Genomic DNA, 19,960 nt, shown 5'->3' with positions numbered 1-19,960 from the left:
ATAGGTTGCAATTTGCAGAGACATGCACTTTCTGATTTATTTCAGCCCCCAATAAAATCCCTTACATGTTTTACCCAGCATCTCTTATGTTCCATCCCTCAGCAGCCCCCGACGAGGCGATTAAGTGCTCAGAGAGAGAGACAGACATAATTGATGAGCAACCGCAGCCAAGCTGGTCTCATTCGGTCCAGGCACAGTTCAAGCCGGAGACATGACTGGGGGACACCTTGAAGTCTCATCCTTTTAATTACACTCGCACTTTGCCAACCCAAACACTCACAGTCATTGGGAAATCTTTTAGTAGACTAATTTGCTGGATTGGGCAAAAAGAAAAGAAAAAGGAAGTGGATCCAAACTCTTGTACAGCAATCCAACTGAAAAGTTGTGGTGTATTACTTATGAGATAAATTACTTTTCTCAAATTCAGCATATATTTTTCTTTCTACCATGAAATGCAGATTGAACCTGTACATTTAGGCCCCGAGTTGATTCATTAAACAGACAGAGGTTGTTCAGATCTGGGTTTCTTTTCTTGGGTTACTTAGAAGTAATGGTTTTGAAATCAAATCAAAGCTATTCCTAGTTGCAAAGACTTGGTTTCAACCCTGAAGCCTAATTCATGGTTTAAAGAGAAGCAACTATATGTTTTGTAGACTTAATTTAGTCTTATAAGCTATTTGTTAACACTACTAGATGACATAAAACTCCAGAACAAATTTAGAAACAGAACTCTAGCATACCGCCGGATAAATGCTGCAAACAACTGCCCACTTCCACATGCAGAGCACACAGAGCAACATGAGCATCCCATTGAGCTCAATCTTCACCAACTGCTTGGAACACATCTGCTAGATGCTCAACTGCGTACTGCTTTTGTTGGCAGGACGTGTTCATTTTGCTTGTCTGAGCTTGTCTGAAAATGGTTGCCTGCAGGTACATATTGGTGGATCGGGGGATGAGAGCCATGACACTCCAACACACTGTGCCGTTTATGTTTGGGCAACAATGAGTCCTAAGAAACCAACACTCTGCTACATTCCACACAAAAACACGGAATTGTTTACTTCAGTTCTGACTGAACAGAAGAGCTTCCATTTTAACCAATGAAAAAAAATAAAGACAATTTTGTAAGCGTGTGAGAATGAAGCACTATGAATGACTGTCCTTTGTTAGTTCTCATGTACACTATTTTTTCTTTACTAGTCTCAGTTAAATCAGTTGCCCCGTATCTTGCACTCAGAGAGATCAGAATCAGAATCAGAATCGGCTTTATTGGCCAATGCGTGTTTACACACATATGGAATTTGACTCCGGTTGCACGTTGCTCTTCGTACGAATGTACATACACAATATCCAATAACAAGATACATATAAAAAAGACATACAAGACAACAGTAGTCAAAAATAGTGCAAAGTAGTCCAGATGTAGGTGTCTGATTAATTGTTCATCAGAGTGACAGCCAGTGGAAAGAAGCTGTTCCTGCATTATTGTCATTTTCTTTTAAACAAAAGTAAATATAGTGCCCTAATTTTGTGTAAATCATTTTGACCTGGAGAGTCTTTTTGGACTACTTCTTTATATAGGTCTGCTCAGTTAATACCTCATTTTGTTGTGAGATTCACAGATTTTCTAAAATACCAAACGCTTGCATGAGTAATATCTTCCCATGCCAGACACGCAGCATTGATATATGAAGCCAAGTGTACTCACCGTCCTCCCGAGTCTTCTGAATGAAGGCGTCGACGCCGCTCTCGCCGTAGTTCCCCTCCGAGGCCACCGTGGACACGTAGTTCCAGCGCATGGCCTTCACAATGTCCACCATGGCCTGGGCCTGGTAGGTGTCAGGCGGCACAACTCGTGAGAAGAAGTCGTAGCGGGTGTTGTCGCTGAGCTCTGGAGCTGTGGAGGCGTAGCTCACCTGGGGTATCTGCACAGGGGAGAATATTGATAATATTAAGAGCTTGAAGCAGCATTTAGTGAAAATACTTATGGTAAGGGAAGTTTATTGTAATTGCATCTTTCAAAAACAAGGGAATTCAAAGTGCTTTACATTAGAAGAAAGCTATTAAGACAAGATATAAAAGTAGAATATAGATATATTAAAAGACCATATAAAAAAGGCATAAAAGATAATGCAAAATTCTGATTAAATACAATAAAACTGATTAAATGGGAATACAAATTACAGTGCAATGCAAGATACATAGTTATTGCACCTTACGTTTTTTGGGACTGCATAACTAACTGAAAGCTGCTTCTCCGAGTTTAGTTTGGACTCTGGGGACAGTAAGCCGACCTGAACTAAACCAATCTGAGAGGTCTGGATGATTCATAACAGATACAGAAACATTAAGAGCTCCGTAGACCAGCACTCGTATCTTAAAGTCAATCCTTTGACAGACATAAAGCCAGTGTACACATATGAGAAATGGTTTGATGTGATCCACTTTGCAGTTTTTGTAAATCTGGCTGAGATGCAAGTCCTTTCATTCTTTATATGTTCTTGAGGTGATGGGAAGCTGATTTCCTGAAGATTTCTTTCTTGGTTTGCGGTCTAAGACTGAAGCTGAGTTCTGACTTATAATCACTCGTCTTCGGCTCCACGAGCAAGGATTTCTGTTTCTCTTTGACAAAGGACAAAAACAACAAAAAAGAACCCATGAGACAAGTCTGTTGGCATCCACTATTCTTCATCCCTTTTGAGATTCAAAACAGAGATACTGATCCTGAACCCCCCACCAAGCCTCCACAGACTCAGCGCCCCCTCATGCTGCAGCAGGCTGGTCGGCTCACTAGCAGAGACGATGAGCGCGTCCGACTTAGGAGTATAGGGGGTCACTTGCTTAACATAAACATGTCTCTTAGTATCCGAACACAGCATGTTTCACACACCACAGAATGTGCTTGCTTAGCTGCAGCGTCTTTGATAAATAAAAAATGTAAAAAACCATCCACTGCTACAGGATACACAGTAGCAGCTTTTATAAGAGTAAAGCTTTGTAAATGCGAGATCTTGCATCATGGCAGGCGTCTGCTGCTCCCACTGCTCCAAAGATTTTTTTTTTTACTGTTGCGTGTGCTGAAGAAAGCAAAAAGTTACATAAGAAGCTTCAATAGAAAAATAAATAGGTCAGCTGAAGCAAGAAGCCAGTCTTGAGTGACCATCATTTTAGATTTTCTGGCGGTGGTTGTTGTGCTTCACCACCAGGGACGGTTTTCATGGGATTGCACAGTGTCATTTTTTGTAATAGGTAAACTGTGTTCGGGTAAATGGAATTTTTCATCCGTTTTGGCTCACAGTGATTCACCAAACAGACAGCCGGGGTGTTTCCAGGTAATGATACACAGTGTGCCCTTTTGATGAGGATCTGTCCTCATATTGTTGTGTCCCTAAACAAAATGTGGAGAAGGTGCACTCAGTGAAACATGATCCTAATGAAAAACAGCCTGTTTTTTTTTGCTCCAGATGCCTCTTTGCCACATGTGGCATTTCATTATCACAGACACCAGACCTGTAGGCTGTGGAGCGCGCACACACACACACACACACACACACACACACACACACACACACACACACACACACACACACACACAGATAACACTTGCTATTATACTTGCCCACCGAGATGAAAACCACTGTGGCAGAATCTCACACATTTGGATAAATATATATATATATATATATATATATATATATATATATATATATATATATATATATATATATATATATATATATATAAAAAAAAACTGGAACTGGAGTTTCATCTTGACCGGCCCCTTGGCTACAGGGTGCATGTGATACAGTGCGTGTACAAAAGGAGAACAGACTAGAAAAGAAAAGAAGACGAAAACCTGCAGAAAGGTGCTTAGTTAGAGTGGATCTAATCCATTATCTGGGTGATACTAATGAGAACCCGTAAACAAATCATTTGTGTAAGGTTTGATGGCAGGAATACTAAAGTGGCAATAGACACAATGTTTTTTGCTTTAACTCATCATTATGAAGTGGCTAATGGCTACAGAATAATGGCACCATGTGCGTTTAAATTGAGCTTTTACGAAGCAATTCTTTCCACCACCAAGTGCGATCTGCCGGTAAAATGAAGGCACAAAAAGGAGAGGAGTCAAACATTGAGCAAGAAAAGCAGGAAGATGTTGGCGCTTTTGTTTACCCGGGTTGCTACTGGTAGCTCTCCCCTGTTATCAAAGAGCATCAATGTACGTGTTTTGCAGTAACTACCACCAGCAGCAGAAACAGCTGATGCTGGGACAAGCAACAGTGGAAAAAAAACATAATGCAGTGTGTCCTGTTTGTCTCCTGTTGGTTTTTGAGAGGCTTTGAGGAAAACAGAAAGCTTTTCAGTTGTCTTTGCGACAGCAGCATCAATATTAATACGAGGGCTAAGAGGGGGGGGGGGACTGTCTACTGCCCCTTTAAGGCAATTCCAAGATCACTCCAAGAGTTAAAAATCGCTTACATGAGTCGGTATTTAGCTACAAGCACCATTATTTACAGGTGTTTGAGTGTACTAGAGATAAGCATATAATATATATCGAATACTCTGAATTGAGGAGGTTAATTTGAATGTGAAACAGGAAGATGAGATCAATTTGAAGGTGTTAGGTCCCTGTTTGGTCTCCAGTAGACATAATCAAAGTTGTGTCAACATTAGTTGACATGGCTCTCTCAGGCTTAAGCTTGGAGCAGCTTATCAGATGGTGTGATATCACAAGATGGGTCCAGTAGAACACTATATATATGGTATTTTACACACAAAAAAGTACATATTGTGTAATAGGTTTCAAGCAAGTCAGTAATATAGCAGAGGAACAGCAGCTAGGTTTAGTGTTTTCATCCTGTGTTTTTAATTGAATATACATACTCACTATGTCAATCTTATATGCTGTATGGTTTGTTTCATTTTTTATTTTGCGATTTGCATGTCCATGTACCATGTTGGATTGAATGTCACCATGTCCCAATTCCATAATACAAACTAGGTCTAAGCAGGTTTTTAGTATGTAGTGTTCACAGTAGAAAAGTGACACTCAAATCAGACAGAACGCATATTAATTAATTAATTTTTTATGTGATGCATATTTTTCTCCCACACTGCAATGCATAAATGAAATGGAAAAAAAATAAGATAATTGGTGGTGGTGGTGGTGGTGAAAGAAGAAAAGAAAAAAAAGCTAAAAAACATTTACATGTACCTTTGTGAGATTAATCAGCAGTAGCTTTTAGTTGCATTATGTCACACATATTGTATAATTTCTTTTTGGTATGAAATGTTAAAAATGTGTTGATATCATTTTATACTCAGTGATCAAACAGACAAGAATGGCAATTAGTATATATATATATATATATATATATATATATATATATATATATATATATATATATATATATATATATATATATTGTATAGATTTCCTATGGATTAGGGACAAAGCTTACATATTTTGTTTGTTTCCTTTTTTTATGTAATTCAAACCAAACAAATAGTTGTAATGTCTAGACATCATTCAATGCAGAATCTGGAATGAAAAGTTCATATTTCTTCGACCAATTACATGAAAAAAAAGAAAAGAAAAAAATATTTGTACTCTTTGTTTGGTACATGGGGGTTTGTTTGTTGTATGTTCAGTCCCCTCCACCACAGCTTGTCCAAGCTTGCACAGCTCGGTTTGAAATGTATTCGCTCAGACAGGTTAGAGGCCGGAGTCCCTGAGGCAATTCACTTCAGTACAAGGACCTGAAGAAGATTTGCCGGGAGCCTCAGTCGGGGGAAAACATGAAATAATGATATGGAAAACATACTGTAATAATGGAACTCTGTATACTTGGGCTGTACTTTCAAGAGCTCGCCAAACAAATCCTAACAAACAACTGATTGAGGTTATTTAGGGGAAAAAAAATATATATACTTCATGTAACTAAAAGGCTGCTTGAGAAATGTTTGAAAAATATTTTCCCTGCACCTTCTTCTCTATTACTGTGGCTTTTCTAATACGGTCTCTTTGTCAACACATTATATACTTTAAATATATATATAAAAATGATCAAGAATAACTCTTCAGTGTGGCATGTGACTTTCTCACTTATGATGCCGAGGACTCAGCAGTGTGCAACGTCGTTTAATTGTTGAGACTATTAGCAGGTACACTTTTGGGACCAAAATAGCAGAAAACACTGCAGTTGTTTTCAGTTGTGAAGGTGACAAGTTGCTGTTTGCTGAGGGAGATGTACACATGTTCCTCTTGACGGGAATATTGCACGATTTGTGAGCCCATCACGTTGAGCTTGTGAATGTGGTAGTTCTGCATGTGGTGGAACGGCACATTAATGCATTGCAGTGAGAATCATGTCCCAAGGACACAAGTATGTATATTTGACTGAAAAAAAAGCTCTTACTGCAACACCTGTCTCACATGACATTGCATTTGAGTCTCAAGACTGTACATGAATTCACCCCAGCACCAATAACTCCTATTACAATACAATGATCTATTTCCTGAATCTATATGGTGATGCGTAAGTGAAGATGTTTGCTCATCAGTCCCACGGACAATCTCCAACATTTGACTATTTACTCTGAAATGCCGGATTTCTAATTAAAGTTTTGCCCTATTAATATCAAGAAATTTAAATTTAACATTTCCAAAGATCATGAGATCGCCTCAGGTCCCGAAAGCCTCTCCAAAATAATAATTTAGCATAGAAATATTGTGTAGCATCCCTTTTGTGTTTTACAGCGTCATTTAAGACTTTTTAGAGGCCACATTTATCTTCCTTGTTGGGTTTGTTGAGCATCCTGTTAAGACGAGGAGCAACTAAATGATGATAATGTTGAGACCTGAGTTATAGGTGAAGTATTTTTCTGGGCAAATTATGCTGGCATGCAAAATAGCTGACTATATTTGCATGTGTAATGAAGGCACCTGACAGATCCTTGCAACCTGCAGCGTGGTGCAAATGCAGAGCATCTGCTTCAATCAAGCTGTATATGGAAAACATGGATGGGTAAACACAGTTTATCCCCACTACTTGGCAATCTTATTCCATCACAAGAGAATGCAGTTTTCAACACAGCATGAGCCAAGTCAAGCGGTTTTTCTTCATGACCCAGCCATAGGAGAACAGTTTTAGTTTTTCATTAATATTATACTTCTGTTTTCCAATTTTGTTAGTTTGAATCGATTTTCACAAATGCATTACACACTTTCTATCTATCAATTCTACTTTAACAGTATTTCATGTTGAAGTAAATGCATTCAACACGTTTACTTGGAGGATCTCAAGGACACACACACACACACACACACACAGTGCATTCTACTGAGTATTACTGAATATAAACATACGTTTTGTCCATTTGTAAAATATATAAAATATATCAACACTTTTTTCAACGATTTTGACGGTAGCCATCTTGTTTTTTTTCAACAAGTGACCATGTTTGGACTGCGGACTTAGAGACGTCATATACCGCTCAATCACAAGGTAGCCACCCCCTAAATCATACCCTGCTTTATCATCTATCACACTCTCAACTGGACCATAATTTACTAAATGAACATCATGCTGTACTGAAAATTACTTAAGACCATAAACTCATGCTTGCAATGTTTACTGAGGTAATACATCAAGTGAGAAGTAGCGTCACTTTCTCATAGACTTCAATTCAATTCCACGTCTTTTTACAACCAGAGGAGTCGCCCCCTGATGGCCAGTAGAGAAAATGCAAGTTTAAGGCGCTTTCATGTTTTAACTCAAAGACCAATGCACAAAATATATTTCACCAACATCATCGACATTTACCCGCTCTGCCTGCCATCCTTAGACATGTGTAGATGTAAAAACAAGCAGTCGCGATAATCATATAAACATTAGGAAAATCTGCCAGGCTCCAAAGCCTAAATAGTTCAAGGTCTGCTTTTGCTCTCCATGAACAGCGGGGCATGGCTTTGTTTTGCTCTGTGTCAGAGAGCTGCCGAGCAGCAGCGCTCGCACTGCAAAAGCTCCTCACTCTCACAAAGAAGGAGCGTTGTGTGTTGGCTGCAGTACAGCAACAGCTGCCTTATTATTATTATATATAAGTGTCAGTGGGCAAAACGTCAGTGTACTCACTATATCCAGGCAGAGATAATGACCGCAGTTTTCTGCTCAAGCTAAATGCAGATTCAATTGACTGAAAATATGACATATAATGTATGTTGTTTAACTATATAATGGCAACTTACGCAAATAGAATCTGCTATGAAAACAACAATAACTATTATTTTTGTATTTTGTGCATGCACGCTCAACATCTGCACAGACCCAGACAATAGAGACATACTGAATTATTTCATTCACATAGCTTTTTAATTCAATTTAAGGGCCTCAAAAAAAAGGGTCTGGACAGCGGCTGCATGAAGAGAAGTCGTTTACATTTTGCAGTGAGGGATGCGGGTGAACTCTTTGAGTCAAACGCACCACTTCAGTATCCAGGCTTTCTCCTTAATTGCTATCAGCTGCTGTTGACACTGAGGGGAGATTAAAGTTTCACTTTGTTACCGTCAGGGTAAGTGGAGCAGCAAATAGCTGAGCCTCCTGAATAGAAAACCCATTCCTGCATAATGATTTAACAAAACAGATTCTCGCAGCTCTGGGAATGAACGACGACGCACTGAACACAATGGGGACATTTGGCTACGACTCGGACCGATGCCATATCACACGAAGTGCAAGTATAGTGATGGAAATAAATTAAGCATCTCCATTATTTACTTGGACTTTCACAAATGCCACTCATATCTTCTGTCCCCTGTGTTTCTGTGTTTATTTTACATCACTGCATAGTAATAATGAGTTTGGGTCAACAGTTAATTGACTGTTTGCTAAGTTCCGGCTATGTTTTGGCTGGTTTTGTGCATTTCTAAGCAAGTCATGGTTAAACATTGTGTAATATTGATAATCCTTCCCTGGAGAGGTTGTAGTAGGGAGTTATCATTTTCTAAAATGTTACGTTTTTAGTTAAAAACCTGTGGAGTTTACAAGAGCAGAGTATATTAGAAAATGATTATCTAGCACTAGTACTATGCTATGCTAGCTGATGGAGGTATAATGAATGCACATACACAGATGCTAGTTTTACTTTAATAACCTACCCGGCCTCACAGGAACAGTTTTGTTCCTTAATTGTATTGTCTGGTCTCTCGATTGCCAGGTTCACTTTTACACTGATTTGTAGTCTTTAGCTTCTTTCTTCTATCTTTTTTTTCTTGTTGAATCAGTTTGACATCCTGGATAGTGCAGTTAGTGACAGTGTGGGCTCCTTGTAGCTCTGACAGTTCAAGAGGTCAGGGGGGCAGGGCTTAGGGAGGTATTCATTGAGCTAAAATTGTAAACTGTGAGCCAATATCAGGCTGCCCATCTGCAGTGCAGTCAGATATAGCTGCAAAGTGAGGCCATACTGCCCACTGTCAAATGCTCGGCCCCAAGAGGCTGCCAATAAAATTTCTAAGCATGCTTGAGACCTTTTCATAATATTTCCATCGCTCAGACCTGACCTTTTATATTTTGACATTCCAATGAATTGAGAGAAGAAGGCAAAGCCGATAAAATTTAACTCCTCCTGCATTGTCTTCCACCGAGACAGACATAAGTCTTGCTTCAATATCGAAGATCACTCTGGGGAACCAGAATCTCTCCACGGCCAGCGACCACCGAAGTGATGGAAACTCTTCAGTTCAGAGAAGGTTTCGTGAACTAAGCTGATGTGACCAGTAAGGATGATGCACAACTGGGAGGTTGCCTTGAGATGTTTGTCCTCAAACACGTAAAAAACACATCTAACTGTGTGATGTCAGAAATATTGTACAGATGCCTTGATCTCTGAAATACTCTCCCACACTCCAATAAGAACATTTCCTGCTATATTATAAAGTTTGCAGAAACAAATAAATGGGATTTTCTCCAGATTATTACTTTTTATAACAACAGCATGGTTGCAAATGATGATAACCGTTTGGTCAAATCAAAATTAATCTGGGAATGGTACAATGCAATTTGCAGCGTAGTAAAATTTATCAAGCAGAGGTGGAATGTGAATATGTTTATTTTACATTTGGGGTTTTTGTACTTGAGTTCTGCCACATCATACTTCTTTATTCTTCTACTTCATCACATTTTGGAAGTACATATTGTACTTTTTATGCCACTATAATTATTTCATACCATTAGTTATTAGTTACTTAGCAAGTTTAGATTATTAATACAAAATAAAAATAATAATGTATTTTCATAGATTAAGCTACCTGGCAGTATACACGGCAATTCAAATAAACCCTACCTTTATTAGCCCCAACATTAGTAATATTTACACATTAATGCATAACTAATTATAATCCAGCTATATTATACATACTATTCTGAAATAAGCCATTCTGCATAATTCATATTTGTTGGGCCTTATATATATTCTGATGCTGTACATTTACTTAAGTAAGATTTTGAATGACTTTGACTTGTAACAGCATATTTTTACGCTGTGGTACTGCTTGGGATCCGAGAGCTTCTCCCACCACACGGACCAATTGAGGTGGACTATCACACACGATCGACCCAGATAGCTACCTCGCACACTGCGGGTGTGTGGGTGCTTCTGTGTGCGTGTCTGTTTTCTGTTAGAGGACTTTCCAGATATTGATTTTTATGTCTCAACTCTGCTCTGCGTTCTCAGATTAGCTCAACAAGTTGTCAACCTTTTGATTTAGTCTGGAATTGATGAGCAATGACCTTACGGTTACTGAGCAGAGCTTTGTGTTTGACCTGGGATTGATTACAAATAAATGTTACTCACATTAGCCTGCAAACTAAAAACATATGCCCGATTTGAAGCTATTCAGTATTTTATATTTTTTTTAGTTTCTTGGAAAAACTCCAGGAATCTGCTTAGTGCTGCAGAAAATGCTGAAGTTGGAGAACTTTTAAATGATATTTTAACCTGTGGCAGAACTTCATGGACCCATTAATGAGCTGTTACATTTTTCTCCAATTTGAAGGAGGAAGTCAATTAAGCAGTACAATAAAGACGGATAAATCAAGTTGTCACAGTGCAGTAACATTTAATCTAGGTTATTGTTTCTGCCTGTAAGTGAATATTGTTTCCGTTTATGGCAGACGGTGATAATGTATCAGTGCTACAGCATATATAAATCTGCTTAAAATGTGTCCTGTACAGCGGTTTAAAGAAGCTGAATGCAGGTAGTTTTCTTTCTTTTTCACACGTTCTTGTACATCTTTTAGTACATTGTAGATGTATCCCAGTTTTTCGCCTGGTTCCCCGTGTTGAATGTTTCATTATCTCTGTTTATATGTCAAAATATGTATAGCTCACAGCCATATGGAGAGATAAAAAGACATAGCATACATGTTGAGTTAATTTCTGAAACAATGTGGCAACAATGTTTTCAACCATCTCCATCTTACTGCGCGAGCAGTACAGTAAATGTCCATTGAATGACGCAAAACAACCTACAGACTTTTGCCGTTGGGTGACGCAGCAAGAAGCTCAGAGGCCAGCGGCATGGAGGGGGACACGAAAAGTGTAGACCAGAGCCAACACTAGCTCTTTTTTTAGTTTTTGCGGTCCAATCACATGCAAAAGATTTGATTTATATAAAAATGTATGTCAAGTAACCACAAGAAACGTAGTACGAGTATGTTTAGCCATCACCAAAAACATCATCAGCACTCAGTAGTTATATGGGAACCTCATCCGCTGAGATATTATGAGTATTCAACAGTTTGGAGGTGAGATATAAAATATTTGTTTCACCCTTTAGACCTGGAAGTCTAAATCTCTGCCCAGAGAGGAGAAGCTCAGACAAAGTAATAAGAGCACACTGTAAAATATCTTCAGCTTTTCAGACTATAACTCCTTCCAACCCAGCTTGCATATTGAAAAGCTCAACGCATGAAAAGAGGTCTTTCCTTTTGTGTTTATTCTGATATATTTAATGAAACACTTTTAATCACATTGGTAAACCTTTCTTCACAGTCACCTATGTAGAAGCCTTTACGTTGATAAACGCAAACACATTTTGGTCATATCAGCTTACCGTTTCTTCGGTGATGTTAATTATTTTAAGTGTAATCTTGGCTGTGGGGAAAAGAGGTAAACACACATATAAAATATAGTAAATGTGTACGAAAATCAAACCTTCTTTCTCCAAATTTTCTGGCTGAGATTCCGGTTGCTCAGTAATACAGTTATGGCCTCCTACATTACCAATAGAGTGAAAACTGGTTGAATCATGTTTTGAGTGGTGTGTCCCTTTTTTCATTTTGTAAGACTGTGATATAACACCGTCAACGCAAAAGAAATACCTCGATATTAGTTTTCAGTCATGTCGCCCAGCCCTACTAACACCTTACTACTTCCAAAAAAGAAGCTCACGCTCACTATTAATACACACTGCTCCAATGCAGAGTACATGCTGCAAGTCCACATGGGTTCCCATAGATCCCTTTGAATATACAAAATGCTGCCAGGTTCTTTGAAGCACTTCACATCTGTGCTAAACATAGCACCTCCCATCTGTTAGAGACCTCATGACAAAGTGTGTGAGGAATCGACTCCTTGCTATCTGGGTCTCCATCTCTCGCCTCTCCTCTCGGTGTGCACCAAAGATGGCACCTTTAGTGACCTTTTACTCAAGCTGCTGAAGTTTGTAGAAAATATACTCGAGTCTACGGATGACACATGAGAGGGCTGACTGCCGTTTTAGAGAGCCGAAAACAACTTCACACTCTTGTGGCGCAGGCGAAGACCGATAACCCGGAAAAATGTTCAACATCCTCTCAATCTGTAATCAGAAATTTTAGAACACAACACAGGGGAGACAACAGGATCTGACAACAGAGGATGTTACTCCAGAAGCATTTTTGGCAGCTCAGTGTGTCACATTCAGTCCTGATCCAGCCTCACAGATCCATCATTGAAAGCATCCTCACACCATCAATCTCAGTCTGATATGACTGTGCCTCCCGTCGCTCAGAGGGAATGCGTGTCATTCAAACCTCAAAGGGGGTTATTGAGACCCGGCTGCGCACTCACACACACATACACACACACACGAGCAAGGAAACATATTTATGCCAACTTTTGGACAGTCACCTGTTTGACCTGTTTTGTTCGCTTAAATCATCTGCCACCACGACTGTCTCTCCATGAGCCGATACTCTTCTCTTCAGACATGAGAGTCAATAAGAAGAGATTACTGACATTGCATTTACATCATGGCTCCAGGCTGGTGGTGCAGGGTGTATAGGGAAGGCGATGATTTCCACATCATCTATTAACCCAGAAGCAGCTGTCAGCTCATACGGGCTTAACTTTCTTCACGCACCATTTAATTCAATTCAATTTGTTTTGTATAGCCCAAAATCATAAATTACAAAATTTGCCTCAGAGGGGTTTACAATCTGTAAAGATAAGGCAACATGTCGAGATAATGAGTGGCTGCTTCGCAAAGGCTAACTAATGTTGAGGATAACCTCCCAAAATAAAATTAACAATGTAGAAAATGGTTTCTGTGCCCGAGAAAATTAAAGAAAAAAACATGTTGCTGGGATTATTTAGTGAAACAATTTTAAAGGTCTCCTTAAGAGGTTAAGCCCTTTTCTCTTTTTTTTACTTAAATTTGTTTGACTTCTATATTAAAGAGGGTTGACTAATTATCAGAATATCCCTTAATACACTTTAGCAGCACCACAAACTGTTTCCACTAAAATGGTCATTGAGTTGATTTAACACCTCTCTAAAACAGTTTCCAGCATTGAGCCTTCATGAGGACTTTAATAACATTAGAGAACATTAATTATAAGGAAAGTGTCCCAAGTAAACTGACAACTTGGTGTATTGTTTTAATTACAAATATTCGATTATAAATGCTGAGATTGTTTGTTTTTTAAATATGGAAGCAAAGAAATATATATATATATATATATATATATATATATATATATATATATATATATATATATACATATATACACACACTATCATTGTTACCTATTTAAATAATAAAAACTACATAATGTTCTTCTAAAACCTTTTTTTTTAATGGATGAGGTTTGAACTCTTCGCACGTGTGCTTTTTCAGCCAAGTTCAAGTAAAAAAATCCCCTGCTGTGAAAAAGGCTGGGCAGTGCACATATTTGATTGCGAGACAAATGATATCAACAATTAAAAGGTGGCGTTAACACTTGCACAGTGGCCAGCTCCTTCATTACTTGCGTGTCAACCTTCACAAGAGCATTGGATTTATTTGGCAGAAAAAGAAGAAGAAAAAACAGAAACAGCTTCCAGCGAAGCTTGAATGGCTTCCAGCTTCTCCACTACAAATCAAAACAAATCTGAGCAGTGAGGGTACAAAGGTGGACACGTCCTCGTCCTGTTGCACAACACACACCGCATGCAGGATTCCTCTGCTGTGCATGGCTGATCATCCATCACTAACGCTCACGCAACCAGTAAGACATAAACGCGAGCTTTCGCCTGATGGAAAACAGCCACGAGCACAAAAGATAACGCCCCGACCGACATGGCAGGAGCAAAGGTTCACAAGTCCACAGAGACAAGCAGCGGCACATGACAACCTACCGTTTGAAACCATATGGTGGTAGAACACACACACACACACGCACACACACACAGCTGGTAGATAATGACAAAAACGTTTTAGGGATGGTTTGGGACGGATAAAAGAAAGGTCTCTTTATCTGCAGTGTGCTTAAGAGAGAGAGAAAAATCCAGATAAAAACCTCACAAACAAATAAAATGCTACTTAATAACAGACATAGGATGCCCTCATAAAGACACTGAGATATCATCAATACCTGAGCATCAGCGTTATTGCGCTGCTGGGATCATAGTGACAGGAAGAGGCAAGATGTTTGCCGTGGCCTTCAAATTATTTTCCTCAAACTGGACCGACCACAGAGCTGCACAGGGTGTCACGTTCACTGACCCTGAAAAAAAAAAGGTTGTTGCTTGTGTGTCGTGCTTTAATCCACGTGCTTTTAAAACACACAATCTTGAGTCAATATGAACCCTTATCAGTACTGTCAGGTTATGTTATGAGGTTATGTTCTCCCTGTGTGTTATCTTACATCGGTTCACCTCCAGTACTCATTTCAACTCACTCGTATCCACCCAGCGGATGGGAAATAAAAATGGAACGGTTGCATTTGAGGGTTTATTTAAAATTCCGTGTGATTTTCTGCTCTTTAATGTTGATGTGCCGTGTTCCTGAACAAACATTAAAATGCTACAGTCTTGCTTCAAACATAAAAAAGGGCAAAAAGTCGTAACTTTGTGCTCAAAATGTCTCTCCTGAATACTCTCTATAAAGTGCCTGACATATTTATACACAGCCCATATAATACAAACAGCAAGCGCCCAATTAAACTTTAAGACTTTCTAAAAAAATGTACACTAATTTTGTGAAATAAAAAACAGGTGGTCAAGTTGACAGGGAGAATTTGTAATTATAAATGCCTCCACAGCAACATCAGTCTCACTTCACTGTTGGTCAATAACCTATTATGGTCCTCTCCTAAAATGACTGAACATGCACAATTGCACATAAATCATTACTTGTGTGTTTTGTGTGACTGTTGGGAGTTCTCAAATTGTGTCTTTATTCAGAGTTTATTGATGAATAGCATTAAATAAAAGCAAGGCAGGATCAAATGTAAACTAAGTTCACATACCGTATAGTAAAAAAAGGGTTTGCATTCATTTACATCAATTTGCTCATGGAAATGTAGGATAAATTGACTAATTGCAGCATATGATTTCACAATGATTGGTCCACAGTGACGCACACGTTTAGTTTCTCCCTTTTGTGAGAATATTACAATGAAATCCTCACGGTTGTATATCTTCACCAACCAGCCAAGTTGCACTTTAACTTTGTCCATCCAGTCTCATGCAGGGTAGACTTTGAAGGAATGTCCTAAAAAGGTTGTGTGTCTTTGTCATAATTAACATATGAATTCTTAAGTTATGGCCAAACAGTGTTTTGTCGGGTCATACAGACAGGTCAGGTCATCTTTGACAAAATTTGAAAACATTTCCTCAAGGTGTTCCCGAGATATCAGAACAGGACGGACGTTAAAGAATATTAATGGTCAACACAAAACTTTGAAAGGTGCAACAGATTCTAAAGAAAGGAAATACACTAAACTGAGCCGGACTTTTCTTCAGACCAAACAAGACACTTGAAGACATCACCTTTCGCTCTCGGAAATTCGAACAGAAACACTATTTTCCGACATATGAAATGAATAAATCCTCGGCAGATACCATAATTGTCTATCTAACGTCAGGGGCAAAGAGTTCATGAACTAGAAATCATCCAAACAGACCCAGTGCACAAACCGCTCAGAAGTGTTCCTCACGTAGTCAATGAAAATAAATTGCCTCAAATTAATCTCATAAGAACAACCTGTGAGTCTGTTTGTCATGATTTAAGGTGTGTGACTGAAATCGGGTTTGGTTGTATTCAGGGAAATGATAGTTTTTCTGGACAGTGAAATAAATCCCAATTACACTGGCATTGTTAGACGTCCTGGCCCCGGACAAATATATGTGATTATATGGACGATGCTAAAGACAATAACCATTTGGTGATATTTGCATGACAATATGCAATGGGGCTGAACATTTCTCATATCAGAAAAACAGCTAAAGTGAATTTCCTGTTTTGAATAAAATCACACAAGAGGCGACGCTGCCACTTACACCCCTCCCCTCCCACTTCTAAGTATGTTCTTTTGAAAAACTGCCCATCGCCAATTCATCACCGAATACATCACAAATTAATTAATTCACCAAGACGTTGCCCAGTATTCCCATCAAATGTAAGTATCACTTTGTGCGGGCAGGTTCATTCAGAGCTAGAGAATAAAACGGTTTCTTTCTTTTTTGAATTATTTTCTATTTTTCATGGGATGAGTAGCTGCTAGCTGTTAATAGTGAATACATTGGGAGTGCAATAATAAAAGTATCCATGATTTACATTAGTATGCAAGTTGCTGATGGCAGCAGCTCTGCATTTGTTAGCACTATCCACACAGCGTTTGCAAAGCCAAGGAAAAATGCAGTAAAAATACTTGAAAACCCCAAACTAATGGAGGAATACTTGCAGTCTTTTATAGTCTTTAATAGCTATAAAATTATGTTCTTGAGCAGCTGTTGTCCTGATTGTGACCAGGAGGAGGTGAGGGAGGTAAGGCTACTTGAGCGTGTATCTTTATCTCTCACATATTGGTGAGCTAAGAAAAAAATGAAAAATACAGAATATTATATATTTCAAACTATAATTGACAGCAAGATCTTCATCATTTTTTAAATTTTCTTTATGTTTGTACAGTGAATAAAAAATGGTATAGCCCTAACTGAGCTGTCAAATCAAAAGCAGATTATCTTCATAAAGTGCCCAGATGACAGTTATCACCAGCCCAATTATCCATACCACATATCTATCATCCTACTGGAGAACCTGTCTGCAAAACCACAAGAGATATAACTCCCACAATGTCATTCATAAAATAGTTTAGTCCAATCTCCAGTCTAAAGATCAGGCTTCCCTGTCAGCTCGGGATAAATAGTGCAGATTCTTCTTTACTGCCTCTGCCTCTGTTGCTTCCCTTTTGTTGTTTAATGAATAAATGTCTCAATTATTGATGATCTTGGAGTTATTTAATTATTAAATCTGCCTGAAGTTGAAAGCAGTGCCGGGGTTAATGCGGGTGATATAGTGGCACGGAGGGGGAAAAAACATCTGCTTAATTGTGATGATTAGTGCTGGGTGCAGTGTGGTGTCACAAGGGTGGAAATCTGGAGGGAAAGGAAAGTGCTAGCAGTGGCCCTGTGCTGCATGTCGTCCCTTCCCTCTCCCCCTTGCCAGTCTCAATCTGTCCCATCTATTAAAGGCAAAAGGCCAAAAAAGAAAAATAACTGCATATTGATTTTTTTTAGGCTACTTGGAGGCGCATTGGAACAAGTTGTAAACACAACATTGACGTATTATCACATTACTACTTGGATATGGCGAACATGAACAGCCAATATTGCCTATTTACAAACCCGGCAGACACAAAGCCACATAAGCATCTATTTGGACATGTTTCTGTCCTCCTGACAAATGTAGGTCATTCCCTCTCCTTTCAGTTTCACTTTGATCTCCATTAACTCCCGAGGAAAATATCTGGCTGTTTAGTTGCAATCCTCCATTATGTTCACCAGCTAATCGCTAACTTTGTCAGGCTAGGTGCAGGGCAGGTTATGTAGAGTGGGTTTATCAGAAAATTGTAGACGATTGTGGCTGCTGATGACAACAACCGTAGAAATGAACTAAACAGTAAAGCTGTCGGACAAAAAACCCAAACTTATTAGCTTTGAAGAGGCTAAAGCAGCCAGCAGAGCTGCAGAGTTGCTGATAATTTATTTGTGGCCTTGTCACCACACAACCTCTTTCAATTTCTTCATGGTCATTTGATCAATAAAAACATTGACAAGCGCAGCTTTGACATTATGAAAGACTGTTACTGTAGACGTATGGATGTTTATTTCAGGGTCGCTCCGTCTCAGTCCATAGTCTACTCATCGATCGTTTTACTTGACTAAGATTTCTTAAGTTGACATGCTAACTGATAAGTCGACTGTTGGTCGCCTAATGCCGTGTTCAAGTTGTTCAAGTTGTAAGGCGCTACTGATGACGACAAAAAAAAATCCCCTTGGGGATTAATAAAGTATATATTCATTCATTCACTCATTCACACCAAAAGAGTTGCGAATTTCCGCAACGCTTTTTCGCCTGAGTTTACGCGCTCGACTTTACGCGCTCGACTTTATGTGGTTAATTCACTTTTTCGCTTTTTCGAATATTCGCAACGCCTTTTCCTGTGCATTGACTTAACATGTAATCTACTCGCACGAATATTTCGCAACTCTTTTGGTGTGAACACGGCATAAGACTTTATTTGCTCGAGGACAGCCCTTATATCCAACATTACTCTCCTCAGTGAGCAGGCAGGTGCCTTGTGCCTTTGCTAATTGGCATTTTGGCAGTACTGGGAGCCAACAGGCAGCTTCTCAATTACCGGGTAGTTTCCTGCACGGCAAACTTGCCAGCATATGGCACCTCAGTGTTTTCAGTTTTCCTCAACCTAAAAAGAAAAGTTCCAACTACACATCCGGTCTTTCCTCATAAATATTAGCCTTGTGTCATTACAATGCAAAAGGCATTTAGTGTATTGAAGTAGGTAATTCAATGAGATGCAACTGAATCAACAACGCATAGCTTGTGTCTGCTGACACCTTGAAGGACTGTTGCACATCAAAGCAAACAGGGAGACAATATTTCAGAGTGCCAAACACAAGCAAGCATCACCAATAATAGAAGAGCAGCTGCCTTTGAATGGTGGATCAGGATGCTGGATTTATCATGCTCTCAACATGACCTCCTTTGCCTTGAAATACACAAGTCCTTTGATTGCTTCAGTCTCCCTAACACAGGCTTTCAATCAGACCCTTTGAGAGCAATTCCCTGGCCAGGCTTTGTCATCTATATTTCCACAATTGTTTTGGAGTCCTGATTTTGAGGAGCACTCGGGGACCAGTTGTACCTCCCCTGACCTCCTCTCTTGTCTCCAGAAATGAAGAGATATTCAGTCCCTGTCAAATACCACATGAACACTCAATTATCGACAAGACTGTTTATATTATACATCGCCTTTAGTGTCAGGCCGTAAGGAGACAATATCAAATCAAAGGATTATGCAATATTGTGTAGTGTTTAAATGAATCATTGTAAAACGAGACAAACACTAAATGAACTTGTAGACCTTTAATTCTTAAAGCAACTTTACTTGTTTGAACTTGTCTCTGT

The 19,960-nt window shown here is 39.0% G+C and overlaps 1 protein-coding gene across 1 annotated transcript in view; it reads right to left on the bottom strand.

Moving 5' to 3' along the window:
* grm4 (glutamate receptor, metabotropic 4) overlaps nucleotides 1–1,823 on the bottom strand; it is a gene marked incomplete at both ends in the record, with an annotated part of 60,928 nt that extends 59,105 nt beyond the window's left edge. The window contains one exon of the mRNA XM_079217774.1: nucleotides 1,712–1,823. Coding sequence (XP_079073900.1) covers nucleotides 1,712–1,823 — 112 coding nt within the window. The remainder of the gene's footprint in view (nucleotides 1–1,711) is intronic.
* Between the last annotated feature and the right edge of the window lie 18,137 nt (nucleotides 1,824–19,960).

The sequence above is a fragment of the Taurulus bubalis genome (genome assembly GCF_910589615.1).
Source record: "Taurulus bubalis genome assembly, chromosome: 5".
NCBI classification, from domain to species: domain Eukaryota; kingdom Metazoa; phylum Chordata; class Actinopteri; order Perciformes; family Cottidae; genus Taurulus; species Taurulus bubalis.
This window is presented reverse-complemented; position numbering and strand designations above follow the sequence as displayed.